We start from the raw sequence: 26,346 nt of genomic DNA, 5'->3' as shown, positions 1-26,346 counted from the left end.
TAATTATCATACTAGAGTGACCAGCGTCTTCCTTCATTCTTTCCCTGCCCTCTGCCTATGGAGGTAGATTTTTCAATCTCAGGAATGTCTCCAGGATGCACATAATAACAGAAGAGGGTTTTGTTTTTTTTCGCTTTTTTCACATGGGGATATTAGAGCATGTTGAATGGTGATGTGAACGATGCATAGAGAGAAAAACGGATGCGTCAGGAGTGATGTCCGTGAGTGGGAGGAGGTGGGAGCAATGCACGAGTGGAGGGCTAGGCCCAGATGGGAGCCCTGGACGACAACAGGTGCAGTATATGGACAGATGGGGAGGTGAGAGTACGTGCAAGTTCTCTTCGATTGTTTCTGTTGTCTGCGTGAAATAAGAAACAAGGTCATCAGATGAGCTTGAGGAGGAGGAAGGGAGTTTTGGAGGTGGGAACTGCGTGGAACAGTTGTCTGGGGAAGCTGGAGAGTGACTTGACTAGAGAAATATGGGAGCAATGCCAAAGAGCAGCGAGGGACACTTGAGGTTCATGGTCATGACACCAGTCAGCATGGTGGAGAAGAGATGAGTACAGTAGGGAATGATTTACTGGCCGTAGCCTGGGTGTCTGGTATAGAGGTGAACGAGGCAGGTAAGGTCCCTACACTTACAGAGCTTAGATTCTAGTGCTGGAGACAGACTAAAGAGGGACTGGGGCTAAAATAAGTTACCGGATAGTATTAGTGCTAATAAGATAGTAAAACAGGGTAATGAGATTAAGAATAGGGCTGAGGGGAGGCTCTTGGTAAGATGGGTTGAAGAGCATGTCACTAAGACGAATTTGATCTAAGATCCGAATGATGACAGGCCAGCTACGTGAAGTCAGAAGAGTGTTCGAGGCAGGAAGACCACAAGGGGGGTTGGCAAGGGAGTGCTAGGTTTCTCCAGCTGGTAACGGTGCACTCGAGGGGAGGGGACGTGGTCAATGATTGGATACAGGGCTGAGGGGGAGACACATGGAGATGCACTCTCAGGGGCCTCTGCCCTGGATAACTGGTGGGATGTTAATGCCACCACTGAGACAGAGGAGACAGGACATCAGAGCTAGCTTGAGGAAGGGAAGATAACGATGTCACTTTTAGGATGTGTTGAATTCGTACCTAGAACAGTGCCTGGCACGTGGTATGCACTCAGTAAGTATCGTTGAATGTTTGCATGAAGTGCCTGTGGAACAATTCTAAAAATCCAGGACCTGGTCGTTACAATCTTGAGGAAGAGAGAGGACATTTCACAGATGGGCAAACTAAGGAACAGCAAGTTCAGGGTACTTGACCAATGTTTCTGGTGAAAACAACACCTTTTCAATCCTCGCTCAGGTAATATAATGGTGGTGTTCGTATTTTTGCCTGTTTTTTAACTCCACAGAGAGGGTGCACCCTCTGGCAGCAGCAACCCAGTGAGATTAATGACAACCAAATCGTGCTAGAGATGGGCCTTCGCAGCTGCCAACCCGCCCAAGTCAAGCATGATGAAGTAGAGGAGGGCAAACAAGTTGTGTTTGCTCTCCATTACGTCCTTGAGTTCTGGGTAAAAGCAGGAAGCCATTTGGCAGCATCTGGTAGATTAGATGTGCGGCGTGAGTGAAAGCTGTGCCCATGGGTGAAAATCTGTACAAACCTCTTCCTAAGTTCATGAGTACATGAACTTAGACCTCTGGGCTCAGGTTAAGGTCAGGTCAGTGTCCTGGAGTGGACAAATCATTGTATTGGGATGAAAAAGCCTTAGGTTTTCTTTCTCCCAAGACAGGAAAAACTATGTTTTGACTTTGGATGTAATTATACATTGTCAAATAACACATAATAAATTGAAAATGCAGAAAGCCAGGGGAAATTCACTAAAGTGCGTGCACATTTAAATATATCAACAAAGTTAGACGGCAGAGTTCGTGCAGTGGAAGCGTGCTGGGCCCATAAATATATCAACAAAGTAAGTCTGTTCTAAAGGACTTTTGCCCAATCACTTCACAAAATAGCTGCTCCCCTTTGTGCGAAAAGTACGGGCAGAACACTGGAATATTATCAAGTACATCTTTTGGACAAAATACAGAGATAGTAACCTAGCAGCTGTGCACCAACATATGCCCACAGTGCCGAGTTTTTTTCCCTTTTAACTGAATGCCTTTTGACTACCATGCCTTGCCATCAAGTTAGTCACATGCAATTTTACTTTCTGTTCTTTCGATTATTATTTTTCAATTACAGTTGACTTGTAAAGAATAAAAAGTCTTCGTAATACCAAAAAGTGGATATAACCCAAATGTTCATTAATATAAGAATGGATAAACAATAAAACTGCAAACTACTGATACATGGAAATACTTGGATAAATCTTAAAAACATTAAGTTGCATAATGATTCCAAGATAGAGATTATGGTGTGTGGGGACAGAGCCCCAGAAAGTAGTTTACAGGCTCTCGGCCTCACGTGAAGGGGTACTGGCTCGGGTGTGAATGGCCATCGGCTGTGGCTGATTGGCTGTCGGCTGTGGCCGGTTAGCCAATTGGCCGCTGGTATAACTGCTGCCACTACGGAGGACTGCCCAGGATTGCCGAGGAGCCGAGCAGAGCAGAGCCGAAGAGAGCGGAAGAGGAGAGCCGAGGAAAGTGGAAGAGGAGAGCCGAGAGAGAGGAACAGAGGAGAGAGTGGAGAAGAGTCGTGGGTCGGTCGGTTGGCGGAAAAGCGGACGGCAGGTTGGCGTCTGGTGGGCCCAGCCTCCAGTGAGACCGTGGTGGTATGGCTCCCCTACCTATGGCTCCGTGGGTGTTCCTTGTTGGCCTCACCGTATCCTGCGTTCTTATGTGGGGAGCGGGACCAGAGACCCCGCAGGCCACCCCGCACGACAGGTGTATACCTCAAACTACTATGTTACATGTCAGCTATACCTCATAATAAAAAAGGAACACACAAAACTAATCTATGGCGGTAGAAATAAGAAAAACACTTACCCCTGGAGGCTGGTATTGGCTGGGAAAGCCTGAGTATGACACCTCTGCTCCACTCCCATCCTGACAGTCATTCTACTTTCGAACCAGACCCCAAATGATCCACTTCTCATGACCTCCACCGTCCCTACCACAGTCCAAGTCTCGATTGTACCTGATGGGATGCCAGGAGGACTCTACCTGAGGAACTGGTAGGAGGATGTGTAACTGAGTTGAGTCTGTAGATTAATTGGCATGTATTGTTACAGTGCAATGAAGAAACTGACTCACTTGCAAATTAGCAGTTAGCCCAAACAGAGAGACAATTTGAGTCCAAGTTTAAAACCTTGTACAAGTAATTAAAAAATATATTTCCTAATTTCAGGAGTAATTAATTAGAAAACACAATTAAACCAGTTGAGCATTAAAATAAAATTACATTTAAAACTTAAAATATTAAGTTTTAAAAGTAATTCTTGTAAACTCTGAAATTGTAAAACTGATTCAGTAGGGAAAGATTAACATTCAGTTTATAAAAGTATTCACTAGTTTTCCTATAAGTACAAATGTCTAGTACATTCAAATTATCTAATTTATAAGTAACTCATTTATAAGTTAAACTTCCAATATGTAAAATGGCTGTGTAAAAACTCTCTTCACAATTTTATTTTAAAAGATACTATTATAATTTCACATTTATAACTGAAAGCTTCTATGAAATATATCAGTCTTTAAAAAGTTACAGGTCCAAAGACCTTTTCCATCAAAACTGCTACAAAAAGCAAAATTAAAAACTAAATACCATAAACAAAATGGCAGTTTACTTATCTCTCATGTAACAGTTCAAGATCAGTAGGTCCAGATTAGAAGATGGAGTCATTTAGGGACCCAACCTGATGGTGGACCTACCCTCTTCCATATGCGATTCCCAAAGGGTTCTAGCTCCAGGAAAGGCGAAAGAGTAGACGTCCAGGGTAAACCGTGGCCTTGTAAACTTGCCTATGTCCCCATTTCTTATTCCTTAGTGAGAACTTAGTCACATGGGCACAGAGCTGCAAGGGCCACTGGGAAATGCAGTTCCTATTTCGGCAGCCCCGTCCCCAGCTACAGCCCTGATGTCTGGAAGAGGAGGAGACAGATTGTGATGAACAGCTGGCAGCGTCTGCCTCTCCTCTAGTCACGAAAATGCTGTGTTCATCCTTCTCCTGATATACTCACCCCCACCCCGTCCAGTTACTACACCAGCTCCAGTGCCGGGACCTCTGGGGACTAACAATCCTCTGCCTTGGATTCAGATGTGGCTCCTGAGGTGAAGCATCTCGTTAACTGAACGGAAGTCACGTTCCTTCTCAAACACCCAATAAACCACAGTCTGATAGAAACAGTGATTGAGCGAGATGCTCCTTGGCCCTTCCACTACCATAAATCTTGGAGAGCAATAGAATGAGAAGCTAATTTTCCTGAAATCTCAAGGAAGATACATTTAAGTAACAGAAAAAAAGAAAAAAAAAAACACGCTTTTTTTCTTTCAGGGAGAAAGTAGCGTTAGACAGAAGGAAAGATGTTTGGGGACAAGAGGCATTCTATTTGCTGGTAATCTGTGTGAAGACGATAGTTAAATAAAGGATTTCTGTAGCAAAGGGAGAAGACAATTCAGGACAAAAGTAAACACCAGCCTTTTTTTTCCTTAAATAAGAACTTTTACATTAGGTCATCTTGATGTGACTACTGAAACAGTCATGACATTTTGATAAATAAGAACCACATCCGAAAGACAGAACCACATCAGAAAGCAAAATCATGTTTTTTAATTACTAAGAAAATGGGTAAAACTCCATCTTTGAGGCTCTTCCCCCTCATTCTCCTATTAGGCTGTGTTGATACCAAGTGTCCTCCACTGTGTGTGTGTGTGTGTGTGTGTGTGTGTGTGTGTGTGTGTTTACTATATTTTCATATAATTCATACTATATATTGAGCAGGAATCTTTCTGACGGAGCCAAGTGATTCCCCAAACCAAAGATTTATTTTTAAACATGTTTCAAAGTAGCTGAAACGTGGCAAGTTACAGCTCAGCGAAAAGCAGTTCAAGTAAAGAGTTGTCAAGGCAGGAGTTAGGCAAAAGGGGGTGCAATACAGAGACGGGAAACAGGGGCAGGACTTGTGGCTAAATAAGTAAAAACATCCTCATAAAGGAGCAGTAGGGACAGTGATTGGAAGCCCAGGCTTGAAGTCACTGCCTGGTTTGCATCCCCCCTGCCTTTCTACTTACTTGGAAAACGGGGTGATGATAAGTATTTGCCTCATAGAGCTGCTGTCTCGATTTTGTATCCATTCCCGTGAACGCTTTTGAACCATATTATGTAAGCCCTTGAGTAATAACTATTAACTCACAAGCGATACTTTTCGGGCGAAACCAGCAAGTGAAACACCAGCGCTGCTATGGTTGGCATGCAACCATCTGGAGCAAAGTTGACTCAGGGAACAAAGACAGATGGCATCAGCCACAACCTATCTCTCTAAAACCCCTGACATCTGTCAAAATGGATCCCTGGGTCGGATGGGCCCTGATTCTGACCCACTGCGTGAAATCCTACATCCATCCTATTGGCCTTTGCTGCATGACTTCGTAGTTGAAAAACGTAAGTTACATTTCAAAAGTGGATATTTTATGTTTTTAATTGCACATGTACCTGCATGAAAGAAAGCGCTTTTAAAAAGTATTTTTATTATGTTGATAAGATCTGCGTTTTGGTTTTCTGCATTAAACTCTGAGTCCCTTTAAGTAGGAAAGACCAGCGCCCACTCAGTGCACGGGTGTTTTAAAGTAAATTCTATCAGAAGCAAACAACCAAAGATCCAATCTATGAGGTGGGGGTTAGGTGGGTGTGGCCGAAGGGCCGGGAGCTGTTTTAACAGATCTCCTGAACGGTAGGAATTCCCACTTAAACTTTTGGCGCAAGGCTTGCTTTGAGGTTGTTGACAGTTTCAATTCAGCAGGAGTTTGTCACTTTAAGGCAAATACCAGGAAGTTGAAAGTGGTAACAAAGGGGAGGGGAGCAATGGGGATACACTGCAGCTCCCACCCCAGAGTGAGCAGTTGAGAGTGCGGAAACAGCAGCTGAAAACCAGAGGTTGTAAGATTAATATTTTCGGCCCAAAGCAGGTTCCACCCATATTTAATTCCCGCTGAGGGAGGGAATGGGTGCCGCTGAGTGGGCGGGATGTTGGCTGAAAGAGGAGGTGCGGGAACAGCCCCTCCCCATTAGCTGTTGCTGTTTGCACTTTGCTGCTTTATATTTCATCGAAAACGGCCAACAGTGCAGAGCAGCCTGTGGATCGCAGGTGAGGGGTCCGCCCCGTGCTGCAGGCAGGAAAGGCAGTGAGATCCGGTTTGACCACAGAGCTCTCAGCTCTGGGCAGGCCTCTGGGTCTTGCAGGCCCAGGCTCCCCTATCCCACAGGAAACAATTCCCTGCGGCTAAGACAGCAGAATCTGGCCTTCCAAAAGTCACCTGTTGTTGCAGGATTTATTCGGATTCTATGGCCAAGGTCTTCCTTGAAAGGTGTTAACTGTCGTTTGTCATCCTTTCTTTAGGACAAGCTACTTGACCCAGCCCTGTGAAGATCCCTGGAGACAATGACCAAGAAAAGAATTGCGGTGATTGGGGGAGGCGTGAGCGGGCTGGTATCCATCAAGTGCTGCCTGGAAGAAGGCTTGGAGCCTGTCTGCTTTGAAAGGACTGATGACTTCGGAGGGCTCTGGAGGTTCCAGGTAAATCTGGTTCTTTAACACTTGGGACCCTCGCTGCAAGCAGGTGCATGAGATATTTATCTCGTGTCAGGAAATATGATGGCCTTGACAGTGACTAAGTCTGTTAGAAGTCAGCCTGCTGACCTCTTCTCAGCAGCTGTCACCTCTCTGCAGGTTCCTCTTACCCTGGGCTGGCAACAAGATGGGACACAGGTGTCATTTGTTTTTGCTCTACTGATGTTTAGGAAAATGGCACAGAGATCGTTTACATTTAAAGATTTTTGCTGCTATCCAGAATGTGGTAACGATGGGGGGGGAGGGCAACAAAATAAAAAAACATTAGAAAATGTAAAGTGATTTTAAAATTTCAAGGGTTGCTCCTGGTCTGCGTTAGTAGGTAAGTGATCTAGACTACCTGATACAAATCCTTCCAGGACTCCCCCTGTTCAATCTTCTCTGACCTTCTTTCCTTTTTTTGAATTCTGGTTCACTTTAGATCATTCTCTAATAATCATAGTCCTTTGGTACAATATGTAACACAGCTGCCTTTGTTGATTTGAACTTTTACTTCACTTGAGAAATCAAAACAGCAGTTTAAAGTCCGTCTTCAGAAGTAGGCAGAGGGCACCTGTGACGCGGTTTTCTTCTTGCGTATATTCAGTTTTAAAGTCCAGTTGCTTTAATGTGCACATGCAGCCCTATAACTTCTTACTAACAGTCAGGAATCATCCACTTAAATGAAAGTTACGCTTATTAGTGCCATAGAATATCAGCCTCCTTTCCTGATCTCCACAGTGAGCTGCATTGTGTTTGCTTTTAAACAAGCTCACTTTCCAAACCAGGAAATGGCATTGAGGTGTTCAGATATGTTTCCTATTTCATAAAAACTAACACAGCGTTGACCAGCTACTTAGAAGTGTTTTCACAACATCCCTTATTTACACAGCAGTACAGTCCTTTGGCATCCTGGCTCTGTCTTTGGGGCCTAACTCTGTGTGATACGAGTCCTTACTCAGATCTAGAGTGGACACCCCTTAGCGGACCACACCGCCAATGGCTCTGTCATAATCAGTCTCGGGCACGGGCTGAAAAGGCTGTTAGTGCTTCATAATCAATAGAAAATTATGCTTTGGAGCTTCAGCCACCACAGAGTACAGAGGTTAAGAGCATAATCTGGGGTGAAATCCTGTGTCTGCACCCTCCTCGCAGTGTGATATTGGGGAAAATCAGTCACCCTCTCTGCACCTGTTTCTTCGTCTTCCATTAGGAGATAATAACAGTACCCGCATATAGTTTCTGTGGGGACTAAGTGAAGGAATAATTGTGTCAATCATTAAGACACTGCCAGGTGCACAATAAGGGCTACATGTCAGTTATCACTCAGTAGGCCCGGGGTGGGGCCCCCCAACCTAGTGTCCCTGGTAAGCATCTCAGCCAGGTTTGGCAACTGCTGACTCAGCACAAAATCAGTCAAGGGTCCACCGTCCTACCTGATTATCAGATTGTGCTTTTATCTCCAAAGCGGCTTACAATTGTTCTCTGTTAAAGACTTAAGAGTTTTTTCTGGTTTTCCTCTTGGAAACATTTCAACACCCTGTAAACTGCTTCCTTGAAAATAAATAAGCTGAATTTCATAATACAGTGGTACCTCAGTTTTTGAACATAATATTTTCCGGAAGACCGTTCGAGTTCTGAAACATTCGAAAAAAGCTGAGAGCTAGGCGTCAGGATCTTGCACTCAGTGGAAGCCGCATGACATGTTCAACTTCTGAGGCGTGTTCGAAAACTTCTGGGTTTGCGGCGTTCGTAAACCGAAAAGTTCGTCAACAGAGATGTTTGAAAACCGAGGTACTATTGTAACTCTCTGACTTATGTTAAGACAGATCACATCTGTGTCTAATATATATATATGTATATGTATATACATATTTTACATATATTTTAATATATATATGTTATATATTTTACGTACACACACACACACACACACACACACACACACACCTCTATATTTGTAGAGCCAAGTGTGATACCTGGCACATATTAGGTACCAAAAATATTTATTTTTCGTAAATGAATCCTTGAGATGCAAAATGCCTTGAGTGGGAACTAGAGACCTTCATTCTCACGTAGTCCACAGTCACACATTTGTGCAGCCTGAGTCCTAGAAACACCCATCAGTAGCTGATTAAACACATTTTCCATGCCGAAGCTGGTTTCCTAAAGACTTCCTGTATCTGAGATCGGCTTCTCTACCACAGCCTGGCTTGTTATTTGGAGACTCGCTCTCCGCAATCCTACCCCCTAACTTGTCTGTAATTTATTGGGGATTTCAGACATAGGACCATCCAAAGCCCCTTGGGATTCCACTATTGCTACCAGGTGTCCAGTAAGACACAAGGGATTCAGGGCTTCCATTTTCTCTTTCTGGGGACAGGTCCCAGGGGTTCAGTACGTATCTTTTTCTTCTCAAATATCATCACTTGCATTTTCTTATCTCTATTCTTCTTTCTCTATTCCACCTGCCAAACAGGAGTAGGATTCACCACTTGTCTCCTTTTTGTTATTGCTGAGTACTTTCCAGTAATAATTATGCCCTCTTATCCAGGGGGAGATGTCCCAGGACCCCCAGTGGATGCCTGAAACCATGGATACTACCGAACCCTATATGTACTATTTATGTTCTATACATGCATACCTATGATAAAGTTTAATTTATGAATTAGGCATAGTAAGTGATTAAGAACAATAACTAATAATAAAGTAGAGCAATTATAATAGACTGTAAGAAAAGTTATACGAATGTGGTTTCTCTCTCACAATCTTTTCGTACAGGACTCACTTTTCACTGAATAGAAGCTCGTCACAGCTTCTCTTTGGCACACCCATATTGTCAGTATCACTACGCCTGCGCTTTGGGGCCGTTATGAAGTAAAGTGAGGGTCAGTTGAACACAAGGACCGTGATACCATGACAGTCCATCTGATAACTGAGATGGCTACTAAGTGACTAAGGGGCAGGTGGCGCACACAGCGTGGAGACACTAGACAAAAAGATGGTTCACATCATGGGCGGGTCAGAGAGGGAGGGCACCAGATTTCATCAGCTACTCAGAATAGCTCGCAATTTAAAATTTACAAATTGTTTATTTCTGGAATTTTCCATTTAATATTTTCAGACCGAAGTTGACTGTGGGTAACGGAAACCTTGGAGAGCGAATAAGGGGGTACTACAGTATATATAAGTTCTCATGATATTAATTTCCATCAATTCTTGGTTTCATCAGTAATGTTCGGTCAGACTGATGTTAGAAAGTGTGCAAAGCACATTGTACTAAGTTATACTCTCTCCAGCTTGAATCTGAGTTCCCATTTCACCCCATTTTTGCTAACACTGAGTATCAGTCTTTGTTTAGTAAAACAGAGGTAAAATGGGAACACCTACAAGACAGAATCTAAGTTAGTGCATTGATTCCTAGAGAGCAATCTCACAAGTATATATAAACCCTTGCAACTTACCTAGGCTTTGAAATATATAAAATATTTAAGACTATTACTTAGATGGGCAGTTCTCACTTGGAATCTCATGTTGCTGCAATCCGGTGACAGCTGAAACTGGACATCTGCTATGGTCTGTTTGCTCACGTGCTTAGAACTGCAGCTGGGACAACTAGAATTTCTGGGGCTGTCTGCACATCTCTCCATCCCAGACAGTCTCTTCAGGGGTCTCCCTTGGGCTTCCTCGCAGTACGGTGGCCTCAGGGTATCTGGACTTCTTCTGGGGCTGCTGACTTCCACCAGAGCCAGCTTTCTAAGAGCCCCAGGCAGAGGCTGCCAGATTATTTACGACACATCTCTGAAGCCATTCAGTATCCTTCCAACTGCATGCTGTTGGTCAAAAGCAAGTCATAAAGACAACTCAGATTCAAGGTGGAGAGACTACATACAGGAGGGCACAAATACTGGGAGATATGCAGGGTGTGTGTGTGGATAACTTTTTTTAAATGGCATTACTTTCAGAAAACTTTCTGAAATGTTTATTGGCTGCTTGTAAACCAGGAAGTTAATTCTCAAGTTGCTATGAATGCTTCTGATTTACTGCAGGAAAATCCTGAAGAAGGAAGGGCCAGTATCTACAAATCAGTGATCATCAACACTTCAAAGGAGATTATGTGCTTCAGCGACTATCCGATCCCCGCTCATTTTCCTAACTTCATGCACAACTCCCAGGTGCTGGAGTATTTCCGGATGTACGCCAAAGAATTTGACCTTCTAAAGTATATTCGATTCAAGGTAGGGGATTCTGTAGGTATCTTTGGGCTTCAAGTTGTCCGTTAAGTAAATGAATAATGTGGTGACATGTAAAGATGGCTTTGATATGCACATGTTTGTGTCCCATCCAGACAAAGACTCCACACTTTGTCTCCTCTGTGCCAGAAGAATATTCATGGAAAGGTCCCCATTTTTATATTTTGGCCCCAGATCCAGTAAACCACCTGCCAGAATGTTTCCAATGCCTTCATGTGATACTATTTAAGTGCAATAAAACAAATGAGGGGAACTGTTGTCCCAGTTAGACAAGGGGACTGACAGGCATGGGGACTTCTTTTTCCACAACTTGTCAGCTATTTCTTGGCCCTTTTATACTTTCCAAAGTATTCTCCAATACGTGATTTTATGTGATCATAACCTCCCAATGGAGTAGTTATAGAGCAAGCAAAGAAGTTAACTGGTGAAAGGGGAAGAACACTGAATTGGGGAAGAAAAACTTGCATTCTAGTCTTTGTTCTCCTGTTAACATCTTGTGACTTAGACAAGTAAGTTCCTCAACTTTGATGTGTCCTCATTTTCTTTTCTGTAAAACTATGACTGTACTCCATCACTTCAGTGGTTTCTTCCTGCTGTAAAGTCTTCCACGATTTTTCTATCATTTTCAGCCGCAGCCATAAAAGAACATATATTTCTGACAGCTGGCAACAAGCCCAAATCTTCTACCTTTTATTTCCTGGTGATAAGAACTCTTAAGATTGACTCTCGTATCAACTTTCAAATATGCCACACAGCAGTGTTAACTATAGTCACCATATTGTACACTACACCCAGGCATTAGTTATTTTATAACTAGAAGTTTCTACCTTTTACGTAAATATTACGTAAATATTATTTTGCGTAAATGACCCACTGAGATGTTTTTCTGCTCCACTAGGAAAGGGAGCCCTACAGCTCAGCTACACGTTTAAGGCTACACAGCGAGAACAGGACTTGGGAGTAAGAAGACATCAGAGGGTCTCACGATGTCTGGGGGTCAGGGGAGGAAAAGGCATTGAGCGCATGGAGTGTCTTAGTGTCTCAGAAGCACAGAAACACAAATTTTAATGAAGTGTCACATTGCCTTAGGGCCTTGTCCAGGAGAAGTGGTAGTTTGCATGTTTCTAGAAGCAGAGGAGAGTGCAAAGTTAGCCTGACAACTGTGTTTTATGTAGCCTGCCTCATGGAAGTTTTCTCACTCTGACCATAAACCCCCAAAAAGTTCTTATCTGTGGAACATGAAAATCAAATATCCCTGCGTGAGCCCTACCATGATATACCAGCCCTTTGTGTGACGCTGTGTAAGGAAAGTGGTGTCGGGGACGATGCCCACTGTACAGGCCACGGTCCAGCCCCTGTGGCCATCGCTTTTCTTTGCAGACCACTGTGTGCAGTGTGAAGAAGCAGCCTGATTTCCCCACTTCAGGCCAATGGGAGGTGGTCACGGAATCTGAAGGGAAAAAGGAGGTGACTGTCTTCGATGGGGTCATGGTTTGCACTGGCCACCACACCAATGCTCACTTGCCCTTGGAAAGCTTCCCTGGTGAGTAGCCTACCGGGCAGGGAGACCCTTGAACCGTGCCTGTGACCTGACCCCGAGAAATGGGGGGGTTTCCATCTGAGTGATTACTTATCCTGATTCTGCGTATCCTCCAGCAACACGGTGGGGTAACTGTGTTACTGCCCTTTGGGACCTGGAGACAATGGGAGTTTGGGAGAGTAGGGGAAAGTTGAGACGGCTCTATATCTACTTTCACAATGACTGTAGTTTTTCTAAGAATGACAAGCAAGAACATGGAGTCGATCTGTATTAGTTTGGATGAGGACCTTTTCAGCAATTGAGGAAACAGAAATACTGAGTGTATAGGAAGAAATTAAAGCTTGAGGAAAGAATTCATTACAGACTCATTTGGGAAAAAAAGAAGCATTCTGCGTACACTCCAGACTTTATAAAAACATATGCTCCAATTGAATGTGAGTAGGTATTTAAGGAGGATGAACAGACAAAAGAGAATGGAAGCTTTCCAGAGTAGTTTGGATTTCTGGTTCTACAAGTCCAGAAACAAACAGGTCCTGAATGAAGGAGACTCTTACGGGAAGCAAACCACAAGGTTCTGCTCGGAGGCCATGGGAAAAGAAAACAGGCAAAAATGTCCAGAGGCAAGAGTGCAGCTGAGTAAAGTGAGAACGTGCGGAGAGTGTAGGCTTAAAGTCTACACACTGCCAAGAAAAATGATTTGTCAAACACCATCAGGTAAGGCGTCTGATTGTTTTCCCTTCTCTTGCAGGAATTGAGAAGTTCAAAGGACAGTACTTCCATAGTCGAGACTATAAGAATCCAGTCAGTTTCACTGGACAGAGAGTCATTGTGATTGGCATTGGGAACTCTGGAGGGGATCTGGCCGTGGAGATTAGCCACACAGCCAAGCAGGTTTGAATCAGCAAATTATTTACTTTGTTTCACTGTGGAAGTTGAAGGTGGACCCAAGGGGGAGTATGGAGACCTGCACAGAGCTGGTCAGCGCGGATGACAAATGCAGGGCTTGCTTGCATTGCCTCACTGGCAGCCAAAGTTGCCAGTTAGATTCCCATCACCCAGTTGGCCTCACCCTAAGGAATGAGGTCATGACCACAGAGGGTGTTCATAGTCCATTGGCCTTCCCTTCAGAGTGGGCCTCGGCGTTGAAGGAGACCAGTAATTGCTGGGAGAGCTTCTTGGAATGCAGCGTTCAGAAGTGTGGTATTCTGCTGGCCAGCAGGTGTGCCAGGCTCTCACAGAAACACCCAGGGTCACTAAGCTTGGCACTCAGGATGGTGGGGAATTTTCTTCTTCACAACCTGGTATTATATTATATTATTATTATATCATATAAGATCAGTATTATATTACATTAAAGTAAGACCGGGTCTTGTATTAATTTTTGCTCCAAAAAATGCATTAGAGGTGATGGTCAGGATAGTTCTTAATTTTGGGGAAACACGGTAGGAAACCTGTATTGAGGCTCCGAGCATTGACATTCCTCATATACGTATAAAACAAAAGTGATAGTGATTGCACACAAAACCATTTCATTCCTAAGACCATGCACGCTCTTTCAACTGTGACATCTAAAAGTGCATAATTATGAGAGCGTTAAGGTCACCATCGGTGAGAATATGTGTGAAGGTCATGATTATCCCTCTGTGGGCAGATTACCGTTTTCTTACAGCTGAGACAAATGGCCATAAGGCAATGTGTATATGTATATATACCTTACAGCTCACATCTATCTCTAGAGAGTTTTATAATGTAGAGAAAGTAGGCTCTGCCAGGTAATTCAAGGTCAAACTTTGATCAGCTCTGAACATGCACTTCAGGCAGCAGAGGACATCAAAAGACTGTCCAGTTTCCTGTTATTCTACCAGCAATCTTCAGTTTTTCCATTAAATAATCAATGAGACATTTCTTAAATACAGGCTATGGAGTCAGTCAGACCTGGGTTGGAAATTCCGCTCTGCCACTTTTACATGTATGACCTGAGGCCACTTATGCATCGTCTTCATGCCTCTCGCTCATAAAATGGGGACCACAATACCGACCACAAGAGGTTGTTGTGGTGATTAAATAAGATGCAGATAAAGAACCTGGCGTAGTGAAGTACAGGTCACGATTCTCAATAAATGGAGCTGTGATGATGATGTGTCGGGGAGACTAAAAGATGTGTGTGCCCTCCTTCCACACCAGAGCGAGCATATCTGGAGGGACACAAAACAAGAGTGTTTAACTTCAGGCTTATATTCTCACCGATGGTGACCTTAGGTGCTACCATAATTAAGCACACTTACATATTACAGTTATAGGAAATAAAGAGTTTATCATCAATAAAATTAATCAATCACAATTTTTGGGGGGAAGTAATTCAAACAATGTCAAATGCAAAAAGGACTTTGAGGGTTTTGAATTAAATGATATTCAGTTGCTTTTAGCTCTGTTGTTTCACGATTTTCAATGAGTTGGACAGGGGTAAATATCAGAGAATTTCAGAAGAAGGAGAGAAAAACTGTAAGCCAGAACAGTGAGTGGTGTCTTCATGGAAGAGCCAAACTTGATCTGGATCTTAAAACTGAATAGGCTTTGGAGAATTAAGGGGATAGGCGTTTTCAAGGAGGTATAATGATATTAAAGAGAAAGGCAGTGGTGGTTCAAACCAAGACATATTTTTGGTCAGTGAACACACCAATTTAATTGTAAACTTACTGTTTGAGAAGGAAAATGGCAGGAAACAAAAAAACATTGCAAGATCTCAAAAGCCAGACTAATGAGGTACTTTTACAGGATGACGAGCCAGAGAATGGTAAAAGCAAACCATTTTTTCTAATGTCCCAGGTTTTCCTCAGCACCAGGAGAGGGGCTTGGATCATGAATCGTGTGGGAGACCACGGATATCCTTTTGATTTGTTGTTCTTTTCTCGACTTAAAAATTATCTGACAAAGATTCTTTCTCAATCATTATTAAACACATATTTGGAAAGACGGATGAACCAAAGGTTTAACCACAAAATGTACGGCCTGAAGCCTAAACACAGGTATGTTTCCAGGATGGCAGTGGGGCAGTAATGGCCAGGACACAAAAAGAAGGTCTGTTCACATAGGCTAATAGTGGAGCTACCTCTACACATACATTAAGAAAAGCCACAGAGTGTGAGATCAGATTTCTACCTTGTCCCCACAGAAGCCCAAGATCTACTGGTCTGTAATCTTCGGTCTAGAACTCACCTTGGCATCAACCATATGAGCATTTCCCCAGGTACCAGTTCTTTTCCATGACACCCAGTGACGACAATAAAAACGTAGCAGAGGGCAGTGCATCAATCATTCATCCATCAACACTGAGCACCTCCTATGAGCCAAGCATTATACTGGGCATGAGAATATAGAGATTAAAGACCTACTAGGAGTATTAATACAAATAGTAACACCTCACCTATCTGAGGACTTCGTGCAAGACAAGCACGAAGTTAATGGTGTTAAATGGTTACAGGCATCATCTCATGTAATGCTCACTACAGCCCTCCCTATAGCTTGGTGTTTTAGCTCATTTTACAGATCTAAAAATTGACACTTAGGGAAACTCATTTGCCCGAGAGCACATAAGAAATCAATGGCAGACCCGAGAAATGGATTTTACCTTAAATACTCTAATAGAAGAGAGACAATGGAATAAGACAGAGAAATGCATGGCATGTTCTGCGGTATGAAGGGTGGGAGTCCTCACACAGCCAAGGAAGGAGACTGTGAAAGCATTTCTAGAGCTAATTTTAAGTGCTGGTTTCCATCCAATTTTAAAAAATGTTCAGATTTACTTAATACAAAATAGTACGTACAATGAGCACCCATATATGCTTCATTTAGAGCCACCTATTAACAGTTTGCCTTATCTGCTCTTCTTTCCCCCCCTCTCTAAAAATTGCTCCGTACATAGATAGCATACATACTACATGCATCCATGCATATATACATATACATTTTTTTTCTCTGAACCATTTAAGACAGAGTTGCAATCATTAATTCATTTTTACCCTGAATTATTCAGCATATATTGCCTAAGAAAAAGGGTACTCTCCTATATAAATGTAACACAATAACCACACTAGGGAAATTTAACATTGATAAAATATCATTATCTAATATATCACACATTCAAATTTCCCAAATTGCCCCAATAATGTATCTTTATACCTTTTTTATTTTTTTAATCCAGGATCCTCTCAGGTATTTCACCACAGCATTTAGTTGTCATGTGTCTTTCTCTTAATCTGAAATAATTCTTCACTTATAAAAAATCCAAGCTGATTGTTTTACGGAAATTCTCTCCATTTGTACTTGCATAGTTATTCTTCCTTTATTATGTTCAGATGAAAATTTCTAGCACAAATACTCATAGGTGTGTCTTCTCGGTAGCTCACATCAGGAGCCACGTGCTAGCAATTATCCCACATGAATGAGGTTAGATTTGATCACTTAGAAAAGGTGGTATCCACCAGGCTTCTCCTTGGTAAAGATATTTTATTCCTTTGAAATTAGTCAGTGGGGTGATACTTTGAGGTTGATGGCCCAACAAGTTTTGAACCATTTATTTCACCCAATTGAGGAACTGTAGTAGCTACAATTTTGGTCATTACAAAATAAATTGAGGCTTTATGGAATAACAAGAGATAGTCAAACAAATAGGTTAAGGAAGGAGCGTTCTAATTGTAAGTACAAGATCTTGGGGTAGCAAAAAATATGCTGTGGGACCTGTGTGTCTTCTGGTTTGGTTGGACTATATGGCAAAGACAGAAGGTAACTAAGTTCATCCCCAGGCTCACTGGGCAGGTACGTGAAAACCTGTGTATGCTCTGCTAAATGAAAAGTCTGGAACAAAGACAGTCCCGAGCCATTGGAAGATTTTAAGCAAGTGAATGACATAAGAATACATACATTTTGGAATAACCACTCCAAAAATGATGAAGAAGATAGATTGAAGGGGGATGGAGCACGAGGCCCTAAAGACAACTGTAAAAGTGAGATAGAGACTACATAACACTACTCTGGGATGTTAAGAGGAGAAAGGGAAAAGGCTTGGTGGCTAGCTGTAAGACTCAGTTTTGTGGTTGGGACCATTATTATGCCTTGAGAAACCACACATGCACTCTCCAAATCAGACCATTCTTCCTTCACTTCTCCAACATCTTCCATCTCAATGTCATCTATGGTCCAACTTCTCCTCTGAGATCCTGATCTGTGCCAACATACATTAGACCTTTCCCAAATTTCAGGGATAGCCAAGAGGGAGACCACTGGTATATTGCATAATCACCTCCATCAAAGTAGAATTTTACCTGTGTGTTACTGATTTCTCTCTCCTTCCTTGCCCGCTCTCCTTGCCTCCCTAATGTTCTCTCTCATTTCTCCTTCTTTTGGTCTTTATCACCATTCACAGAGCCCTGAGTCAGCATCCAACAGTCAATGATGAGCTGCCAAATCGTATAATTTCTGGTATGGTGAAGGTGAAAGGAAATGTGAAGGAATTCACAGAGACAGCCGCCATATTCGAAGATGGCTCCAGAGAGGATAATATTGATGCTGTAATCTTTGCAACAGGCTATACCTTTGCCTTTCCATTTCTTGAAGATTCTGTCAAAGTAGTCAAAAATAAGGTATCCCTGTATAAAACGGTCTTCCCTCCTAATCTGGAAAAGCCAACTCTTGCAATCATAGGCTTAATCCAGCCCTTGGGTGCCATCATGCCCATTTCAGAGATCCAAGGACGCTGGGTCACTCAAGTATTCAAAGGTAAGTGATCATGCAAGTTGAATACTTAATAACTTGGAAGTATGTTTAAGTTCTTGCCTTTAAATAGCTGAGACAGTATGTATGGTTGTAACAGTGCCTGACACAAAATTAGTGCTCAAAAATTAATTATTGAGTGAATATAAACTGCTAGTTTATAACCATGGACATATAGTCTCCTGGGAATTTTCCCAAAATAGACATGCTTTGCCTCATGGTGTTTATTTCTTAAGTCTGGGGTGGGGCAGATATAAGATCTTTGAGAAAATGTTTTCCAGGTCATGCCAATGTACACTCTAGATCAGAATCCCCTCACCTAGATTTTAGACACCTGCGATATATTTATGAGATAAAAGAAGTTTATTTTCTTTCATTACTGGTAAAATGAAATATAAAAATGGTGTGATTTGGTTTCAGCCCAAAAATTAAGACCTGGTTAAAGACTGGTCCACAATGTAGAAGATTCAACCTCTCCAATTCTCACTTTCCCCACTTTATGTCCCCTCTTTCAGTTTTGGCTAGAACATGAGGAAAAACTTTGGGGTTTGGAATAGAGGGCTCAATGGGAGTCAGCAGAATGATATGGTTTTCAAAGGGCTTAATTGTATCTATCGTCATTAAAAAATTATAATGTCCTACAATGTAAAATTGTTCTCTAAACAGGTCAGAGCACACCCAAAGGCATGTTTTAAAAGTGAAAGTGGAGTGCAGTAAAAGGAGAGCAAGGACGGTTAAGGGATTTGAAAATGTGCCATTTTTAATATAACTGAAGAAGGGAGAGATACGACGGTTCAAATATCTGAAGAGGTGTCCCGTACCAAAGGATTCTATTTGCTCAGTATCTCTTCAGAGGGTTTAACCAGGACCAAGGAGTGAAATGTTGAGGATTGCACAATATCATTAAAAAAAAAAACGAACAATTTTTTTTTCCTATCTGCCGGTGCCATTTCAAGATGGAATGGACTGACTAATTAGATGGTGAGGAATCCAAACAGAATAGGAAGAGAATGAAAACGGCTGGATGGCCATTTGACGAGCCAACATGGAGCAGATTGAAAGCTCAGGACAGGGAGAAATCAGATGAGCTTTAAGGTTCCTTCTAACAAAGAAATTATTTGATTCTATGGTTGTTATAAGAGAATTTGCGACCATTAGTAATGTTTAATTAAAACTATTCCAATTTCTGGTTGGAATTACAGCTTCCTCCTCCCTAGAGAAGATCTTCAATGGTAGCAGAGTAAAAAACAGAAGCAATGGTGTTAGAGTTGATAAATCAAAAACCTTTCCAAATTTCCCCAAAGTCCTATCATTGTTAATTTCGTTCAGTTCTAGACAGTAGATCATATACTACTTGAGAGCCCTGGACCAGGAATCAAATGCAAGTAACCCATGAAGTTGGCTTCATTCCAGTCATATTAAATGGATCTTTTAATTTGGTCAATTGAGTAAGAAGTAAAAGTCACATTAAATCAGCCAGAGCGTCTCAGCTCACGTTAAATAACTACGACTCTTCCAGGACCAAGTGAAGTGTTGAGCTGAAGAGGAAAAATGCGAAGAGTCTCTATTACAGCTATGGGATGAGGGGGTCTTGGGGGAAATGCACCGAAAGCCCAGCTTCCTATGCTCACAGAGGCCTGGTGCTAATTCCTCCAGCTTTCTTCTAAGACCTGGAAGGGAGGAATCATTAGACGAATCCCTATCACTTTTATCAAAATTCCAACAGGAACCCTGAGTTTTCAGTTCTCCCACAGTCTTCCTGTCTACCTACCAAATTCTCGCCGTTCTCATCCCTGAATTCTGCCTTCACTGTACCCATTTGAAACTCTAGGGATCAGTTTCTCCTGTTCTTTCATGGCTGCCCACCTCAGCCTGTCCCCTTGCCCAGCCTGTCCTTTCCCCATTAAACTTCCCCCTCTGCTCTCTGGAATTACTGTGTTCTTGTCAAGGAGATATTGCACCCTTTTCTAGGACACCAAATCCACTTCCTTGCCTTGACTGAAATCGAGTTTTCTTCTTTCCCTCTTTTGTAGCCCTCTCGAAAGCCCTTGTGAGTGTTGTACTTTCATTCACCAACTTTCCTTCCTTGAAAAGCATATGAAATTACATCAGCTCCCTGGATGATAAGAAAGCATTATGTCTTAGCATGGCATTCAGGTTCCTGGCGAACTGCACGCAGCCTGCGCTGGCAGGCCCATCATTCGCGAGTCTTTACCATACGTCCTACGTTCTTCTAGATGCCCTCATGACAGCCCCACTGAGCAGCAAACACAGCGGGTACTCTGGTACCTGTACTTCTGCTGCTCTCTCTGCTTCATATGCTCCCCCCCATTAGTCCTTATCTACAAGAAAAAATGGTATTTGCTCCCTCCCTTAGTAGAGTATTAAAAGCTCTTATATAAAGAATTGCGTTTATTAAACTTTGTAGTCCAAGCCCAGCCCCGTGCCTAGCACATGGGAGGATTCTAATAAATATCTATTCAAACAAAGGCCAGTTTAGCTTTAGAGGTAAATGAAGATAGAAACTCTGTAGCAGACACTTGTCTGAGGATCTGACCTTCTGAACTACGTTAGCCAACTTCCAGGTATGTGAAAAGGCTGGACTGGACTTGAACAGCAGATTGGCAGCCACGTCTCATTTCTCTTGGAAGATTATCTTTACACAAAAGGTGGTGGGACATGTCAGGAGTCAAGAATGTCAGGATTACCTAAGTACACCCTGCCTAACGCCTGAGAGCAGACGACACACCTACTGGGAACCACTTCCAAGGAATTATAAGTCAGGCTCACCTTTCCCACCTGGTTAAACCCTTGGGAAGCCTCTGACCTTCACCTCTTCCTTGTTCAACGACAGCCTGCAGCTCACACTTACTGACTTGAAGGAATTCTTTGAATTCTCCAGAACGCAGTACTTGTTAATAGGATTCTAGTTCCTATGGAGGTAACTTCACACTTAACTGTTCGGCTTTTCTCCTTAGGGCTGAAGACATTACCCTCACAGAGTGAAATGATAAGAGACATAACTAAGGCTCAAGAGAAAATGGACAAAAGGTAAGAAATTCTCCCAGGAAAGTAGGTGCTTACTTTCTCTAATCACTTAGATCTTAATAAAAGCAATAGTGTACTGTATTTATGTTTCTCATGTTAGTTTTCAGGATTTAGGTTACATTCGGAAGGAAAAACAATTAGTTTGTGACAAGAGAATGCAGAAATAGCACCGAGAGGTTTGTTATGGGTGAGAAGGAAGAGACAAGCTGAAGAAAAGTGTTGAAAATCCTATGTTTAGGGCCTGAAAGAAGAGTCAAGTAGGGAAACGCACATGGGGAGAAAATCAGGTATATTGTTTTTGCAAGGACTGCTTCAAGTGCTAGTAGAGCTGCCACAAGACAGAAGAGCGGTAATGAACTACTGAGCGCAGACATGGTCGAATTCCAAACTGCAAGTAGATTTACAAATCTGCAGAGGCCACCGGGCAGGCCGTCGCCAGGGAACAGCATGCTCGGGTCACAGTGGCTCCTGGTGTGAACAGCCTGTGATAAGGGAAGGTGGTACGTCACCGATTGCTTAGTGCTTCGGTGACAGTCATTTGGCATCTGAATTTCAGAACTGAGCTTATTCACTGGGTGACTTTTATTTAGACAAAGTGGAAGCTAATGGCAGGTGCCTAAACCTTTGTGAGAAAGTCAGAGGCAGGATCATTGCAGGTCCAGAGAGGTGGTTTTCATCAATTGATTGTAGTGGCGTTACTGTCCCCTGCCTCGGAGGAGGAGAGCGTTTTTATTCCACCCTGATACCCTTGCCACGTGCTCTCCTAGTTTTTCCTTCCTTCCACTGCCGAACTTCTGCAATCCGTATTCTGTGTTATATGCTCTAAATTCTCAGCCTTTTGTCCCTCCTAAGCTCCCTGCACTGTAACTTCCGTCGTTGCTCCTGCAACCACTCTCTTCCGGAGTGCTTTCTTTCTTTGCTTTTCTGGCACTGAAATACCCTATTCAACTTTCCCTCTCTTTAGACGTTTGTCTAGCCACCTTCAGACTGAGCTGTCCCTAAGGGTATAATTTAACCTTTATGGAGGGTTAACTACCTACACATAATGTTTGGTACGTGTGAGTTTATTGACTCTCTTGTGAAACCTTCATGACAAGGACAGCGTTTCACCCAGTACTACAGGCTAACTGCACGCCTACCAACCTTTGGGCCGGCATCACATCCACAAGGGAGAGCTCTCAAATTCTGTCCTATCTTCTTTCTTCTAAATTTTAGTTCCATTTCAGTACATTCCTATTTGACCATCTTTCAGTTCCATTTCACCTGTTCTACCTCAAATTTACAGTCACTCAGTTTTCCTCTCCTTGTTTTGGATTCTCCTAATCCTAGGAGCCCTTCTAATCTCAATTAGCTTGACCTGGCTTTTCTCTTACTACCTTCTGTCCACTGTTCTTTCTTTCATTTTCAGAATAGAAAGGAAAAAGAGGAAGTTATCAGGTAGCTTTCTAAATCCCACTCCTTCCACAGAGGTATTGCCCTGTTAGCTCTTTAGATCTGTACTTAGTGTAAGCAGTCATTCCATTTGGCTCCATTGGGAGGGGGGTAAGTCATTCTCCCCCCTCCCTTCCAGATTCTGAATTAACATTGGGAAGTCCTGCACTGTGGACCCCACCACCACTGCCCTCATAAAACAATTGAGGGTCCCAAACTTGAGAATTTTCGTGGTGGGTTCTCTCTTTCTGATGACATCCGAGTCCCCTGGATCAGAATCTGCCATCCTTGCGTCCTGTATGTATCCTTGTTTTCCACACACGCCTCCGCTACTGTAGGTGGTGCCTACAGATATTCTATACGCACATTCTACACTCATTCCTATTTTATTCCTTCACTCTGATGTTCCCCTGACTTGTAACATTTTCCTCTTTGTTCTCAGCTTTATCTGTATCTGCCATATCCTTCAAGGACTTAGTATAGCTCTGTTTTAACTACCCTCTTCTACGTTTCTATTTAGCAGTCTGAAACCACATGACTTGCCAAAAGTCGTATATTCTTCTGTTTCATGTGCGTCTATCATATCTCCTCCAGTAGATTATAAAGTCCTTAAGGAGAGAGACTTATCTTTCTTCTCTGTTTTTCAGGGCTCCTAGCCTAATATTGATCCAATAACAGGTACTCAGAAAGCACTGCTTGATTGCTTGACTCACTGTTGACAACCCCGGCTTCTGTCTTGTGTGTTTCAGGTATGTGGAGAGCCAACGCCACACCATTCAGGTAGACTTTATAGATTACATGGATGAGCTTGCTGACCTGATGGGTGTCAGGCCCAACCTGCTGTCTCTGGCCTTCACCGACCCCAAGCTGGCATTGCAGTTATTACTGGGACCCTGTACTCCAATCCAGTATCATCTACAGGGCCCGGGAAAGTGGGATGGAGCCCGAAAAGCCATCCTCACCATAGATGAGCGTATCAGGAAGCCTCTGATGACCAGACAAGTTGAAAGCAGTGGTTCCATGACGTCAACATTAACGATGGCCTGGGTCATGCTCGCTGTTGTTTTCTTTGCCATAATTATAACCTATTTTTAGCAGTTCCAGTGTCGTTGCCCCAGTTTCCTTTGGGGAGCTAGATTGAGAGATGCCTCCAGGACAACTCTCAGCTTCACATTGCCCAGAAATCTACTTTTATTTCTCTTTCCAAAGCATTAATCGTCTTTTTTCTTTTCCCTACAATGAAATCCCAGCTTTTCATTCAAAATGGATTAAAGACTTGAACCTAAGACCTGAAAGCATAAAACTCCTAGAAGAAAACACTGGGGATAAATTCCTTGACATCGGTCTTGGTGATGAGTTTTTGGATTTGACACATAAATCAAAGGCCAAGAAAAGTAAAAATAAACAAGTGGGACTACATCAAACTAAAAAGCTTCTGCACAGCAAAGGAAACCATTATACATCATTGGTTAAGAGATCTTGCTTCTTTGCCTAGTCACTCCTGTGTTTAAGGAAAAAACCCAGAAACTTGGTAGGTAGTAAGGAGGAGCAATCAATCCTTCCTACAGAATCAAATTACTGTGTCCTACGTCTGAAACATGCAATATGCAGAGTTTACTGTGGACTGATTTCCAAGTGCTATTAGAATACAACAGTTTAATCGACCATCCCCTGACTAGAAAAAGAACACTCTGAGAAGTCCTAAATTAAATTATAGCAGGCCGGAGGATAGACAAAAGAGACAAGAGAGGTTAATCAGTTAACAACTGCGTGGAAAATCATCGAAAGACTTGCTCACATTCCTGAATGAATGTTACAACTCTGAGTTAACTTCCAGGTAGCTATCGCACAATTATCTAAAGAGAAGAGCCAGTAGCCCACCACCAGCACAAGTGACCACCAGTGCCTCCATTACCTTGCTACGCATGACCTTCCCGGACTGTTGCCCACAACCGGTCCTCAAGAACAAACGCTTCTTCCTTACAGACTTTGCACCTATCTCAGAACTAGCCCCTCTTCACTTTTCCCCACACCCTTTATCCATAGCCAGTGCAAATTCTTTCAAAACAACTTTCATGTTTCTTCTCCAAACCTGAGATATGAAGGAGCCCGTCAATGACAGGAGTGCATAGCCCTGCCGCTGGTGGTGGTACAGATGGTGCGCCCCAGGACCCCATCCTTTTCTGGCTGGCACCTGGCTCAATAAACTCTTTCTTTCAGAAAAGTTTTGGCCATGAAAGTTTTTGTTTCACAACCCAAAACAGATAATCCAAAAATCATTTCTATTTAGCTTTACAAAAATAGTTTCTCTTCCTAACAAGTTTTCCATTCGCTGATATATACTGGGTGTGCTTCTCCTCTGGTGATTTGACTACTGTAGGGAAATATATACCAGAGACGTATTATTTGGCCCCAAGAGACCAACCTGGAGTTAGAAAGCTAAATAGTACACTAGTTAAGGTTTAATGTGTTATTCCTTCAAGGGCCTTGGTTCAGAGTCCTATGGAAAGAATGACAGGAACTGGGGAGGGCAGGGAGGTAACCAAAAGGAAGTAACCAGACTGTCAAGATTCTGGATGGGTAAACAAAAGGTTGCAGTAAAAATGTACCTTTTTGTCTACAAACTGTCTTTGGTTAAGAGCCAGAAAACAACAGAGTTTATTTGGGCTGTCACAGGTCAAAGGGGAGCAGTGGAATTGATGGACTTAAGTAGGTGGGTTATCAACTTAATATAAAAATGAACTTTTCGGGGCCGGCCCGGTGGCTCAGGTGGTTGGATTCTGATGCCCCTAATGCTAAGGTCACCAGTTCAATTCCCACATGGGCCAGTGTGCTGCGCCCTCTACAGCTAAGATTGTGAACAACAGCTCTCCCTGGAGCTGAGCTGCAGGGAGCAGCTGGAGGTTGGCATGAGTGCCATGGGCTTCTGTGTGCTGCCTCGGTCTACTGTATGCCGCTTGAGTGGCTGTTGGCCATTGTGAGCACCCGGCAGCTGGCAAGAGCTGCCATGAGCTGCTGTGAGCGTCCAACTGACGACCAATGACCAACCCCCTCAGCTGTGGCGAGCGAAAGGCTCATAACACCAGCATGGGCCAGAGAGCTGCATCCTACATAACTAGACTGAGAAACAACGGCTTGAATTGGAGTGGGGCGGGGGCAGAAGAAAGAGGAAAAAATAAAACAGTAAAACTCTCCAGAATTTTATTTTTAAAAGATACTATTATAAGTTCACATTTACAACTGAAAGCTTTTATGAAATATATCAGTCTTTAAAAAGTTACAGGCCCAAAGAACTTCGCCATCCAAACTGCTATAAAAAGCAAAATTAAAAACTCAATACCATAAACAAAATGGCAGTTTACTTATCTCTCATGTAACAGTTCAAGATCAGTAGGTCCAGATTAGAAGATGGAGTCATTTTTTAGGGACCCAACCTGATGGTGGACCTACCCTCTTCCATATGCGATTCCCAAAGGGTTCTAGCTCCAGGAAAGGCGAAAGAGTAGACGTCCAGGGTAAACCATGGCCTTGTAAACTTGCCTATGTCCCC

General features: G+C 42.8%; 3 protein-coding genes across 5 annotated transcripts in view; 2 read left to right on the top strand and 1 right to left on the bottom strand.

The window, feature by feature from the left end:
* The window catches only part of LOC141568683 (chromodomain-helicase-DNA-binding protein 1-like), a 30,739-nt gene extending 26,733 nt beyond the window's left edge, over nucleotides 1-4,006 (bottom strand). The window contains exon 1 of the transcript XR_012491909.1: nucleotides 3,861-4,006. The gene's annotated coding sequence lies outside the window, so the exon portion shown is untranslated. The remainder of the gene's footprint in view (nucleotides 1-3,860) is intronic.
* The window catches only part of LOC109439642 (flavin-containing monooxygenase 5), a 71,655-nt gene extending 46,635 nt beyond the window's left edge, over nucleotides 1-25,020 (top strand). Inside the window, exon 9 of the transcript XR_012491893.1 lies at nucleotides 24,547-25,020. The gene's annotated coding sequence lies outside the window, so the exon portion shown is untranslated. The remainder of the gene's footprint in view (nucleotides 1-24,546) is intronic.
* On the top strand, nucleotides 5,220-25,020 carry FMO5 (flavin containing dimethylaniline monoxygenase 5). Of its 3 annotated transcripts, none has more exons than XM_074319248.1 (9): nucleotides 5,220-5,590; nucleotides 6,546-6,722; nucleotides 10,805-10,993; nucleotides 12,389-12,551; nucleotides 13,297-13,439; nucleotides 15,375-15,574; nucleotides 17,971-18,323; nucleotides 21,296-21,368; nucleotides 23,546-25,020. In XM_074319248.1, the coding sequence occupies exons 2-9, from the start codon at nucleotides 6,588-6,590 to the stop codon at nucleotides 23,889-23,891; spliced, it is 1,602 nt and encodes a 533-aa protein (XP_074175349.1). In that variant the 5' UTR covers nucleotides 5,220-5,590; nucleotides 6,546-6,587; the 3' UTR covers nucleotides 23,892-25,020. The 3 variants fall into 3 exon arrangements, with proteins under 3 accessions (XP_074175349.1, XP_074175348.1, XP_074175347.1); XM_074319247.1 differs by lacking the exon at nucleotides 5,220-5,590 and adding an exon at nucleotides 5,964-6,082; XM_074319246.1 differs by lacking the exon at nucleotides 5,220-5,590 and adding an exon at nucleotides 6,142-6,293.
* Nucleotides 25,021-26,346: the final 1,326 nt, after the last annotated feature.

Source organism: Rhinolophus sinicus, linkage group LG14, assembly GCF_036562045.2.
Source record: "Rhinolophus sinicus isolate RSC01 linkage group LG14, ASM3656204v1, whole genome shotgun sequence".
In the NCBI taxonomy this organism is placed as follows: Eukaryota; Metazoa; Chordata; class Mammalia; order Chiroptera; family Rhinolophidae; genus Rhinolophus; species Rhinolophus sinicus.
The sequence above is the reverse complement of the archived record's forward strand: the minus strand, read 5'-3'. Positions and strand labels throughout refer to the sequence as shown.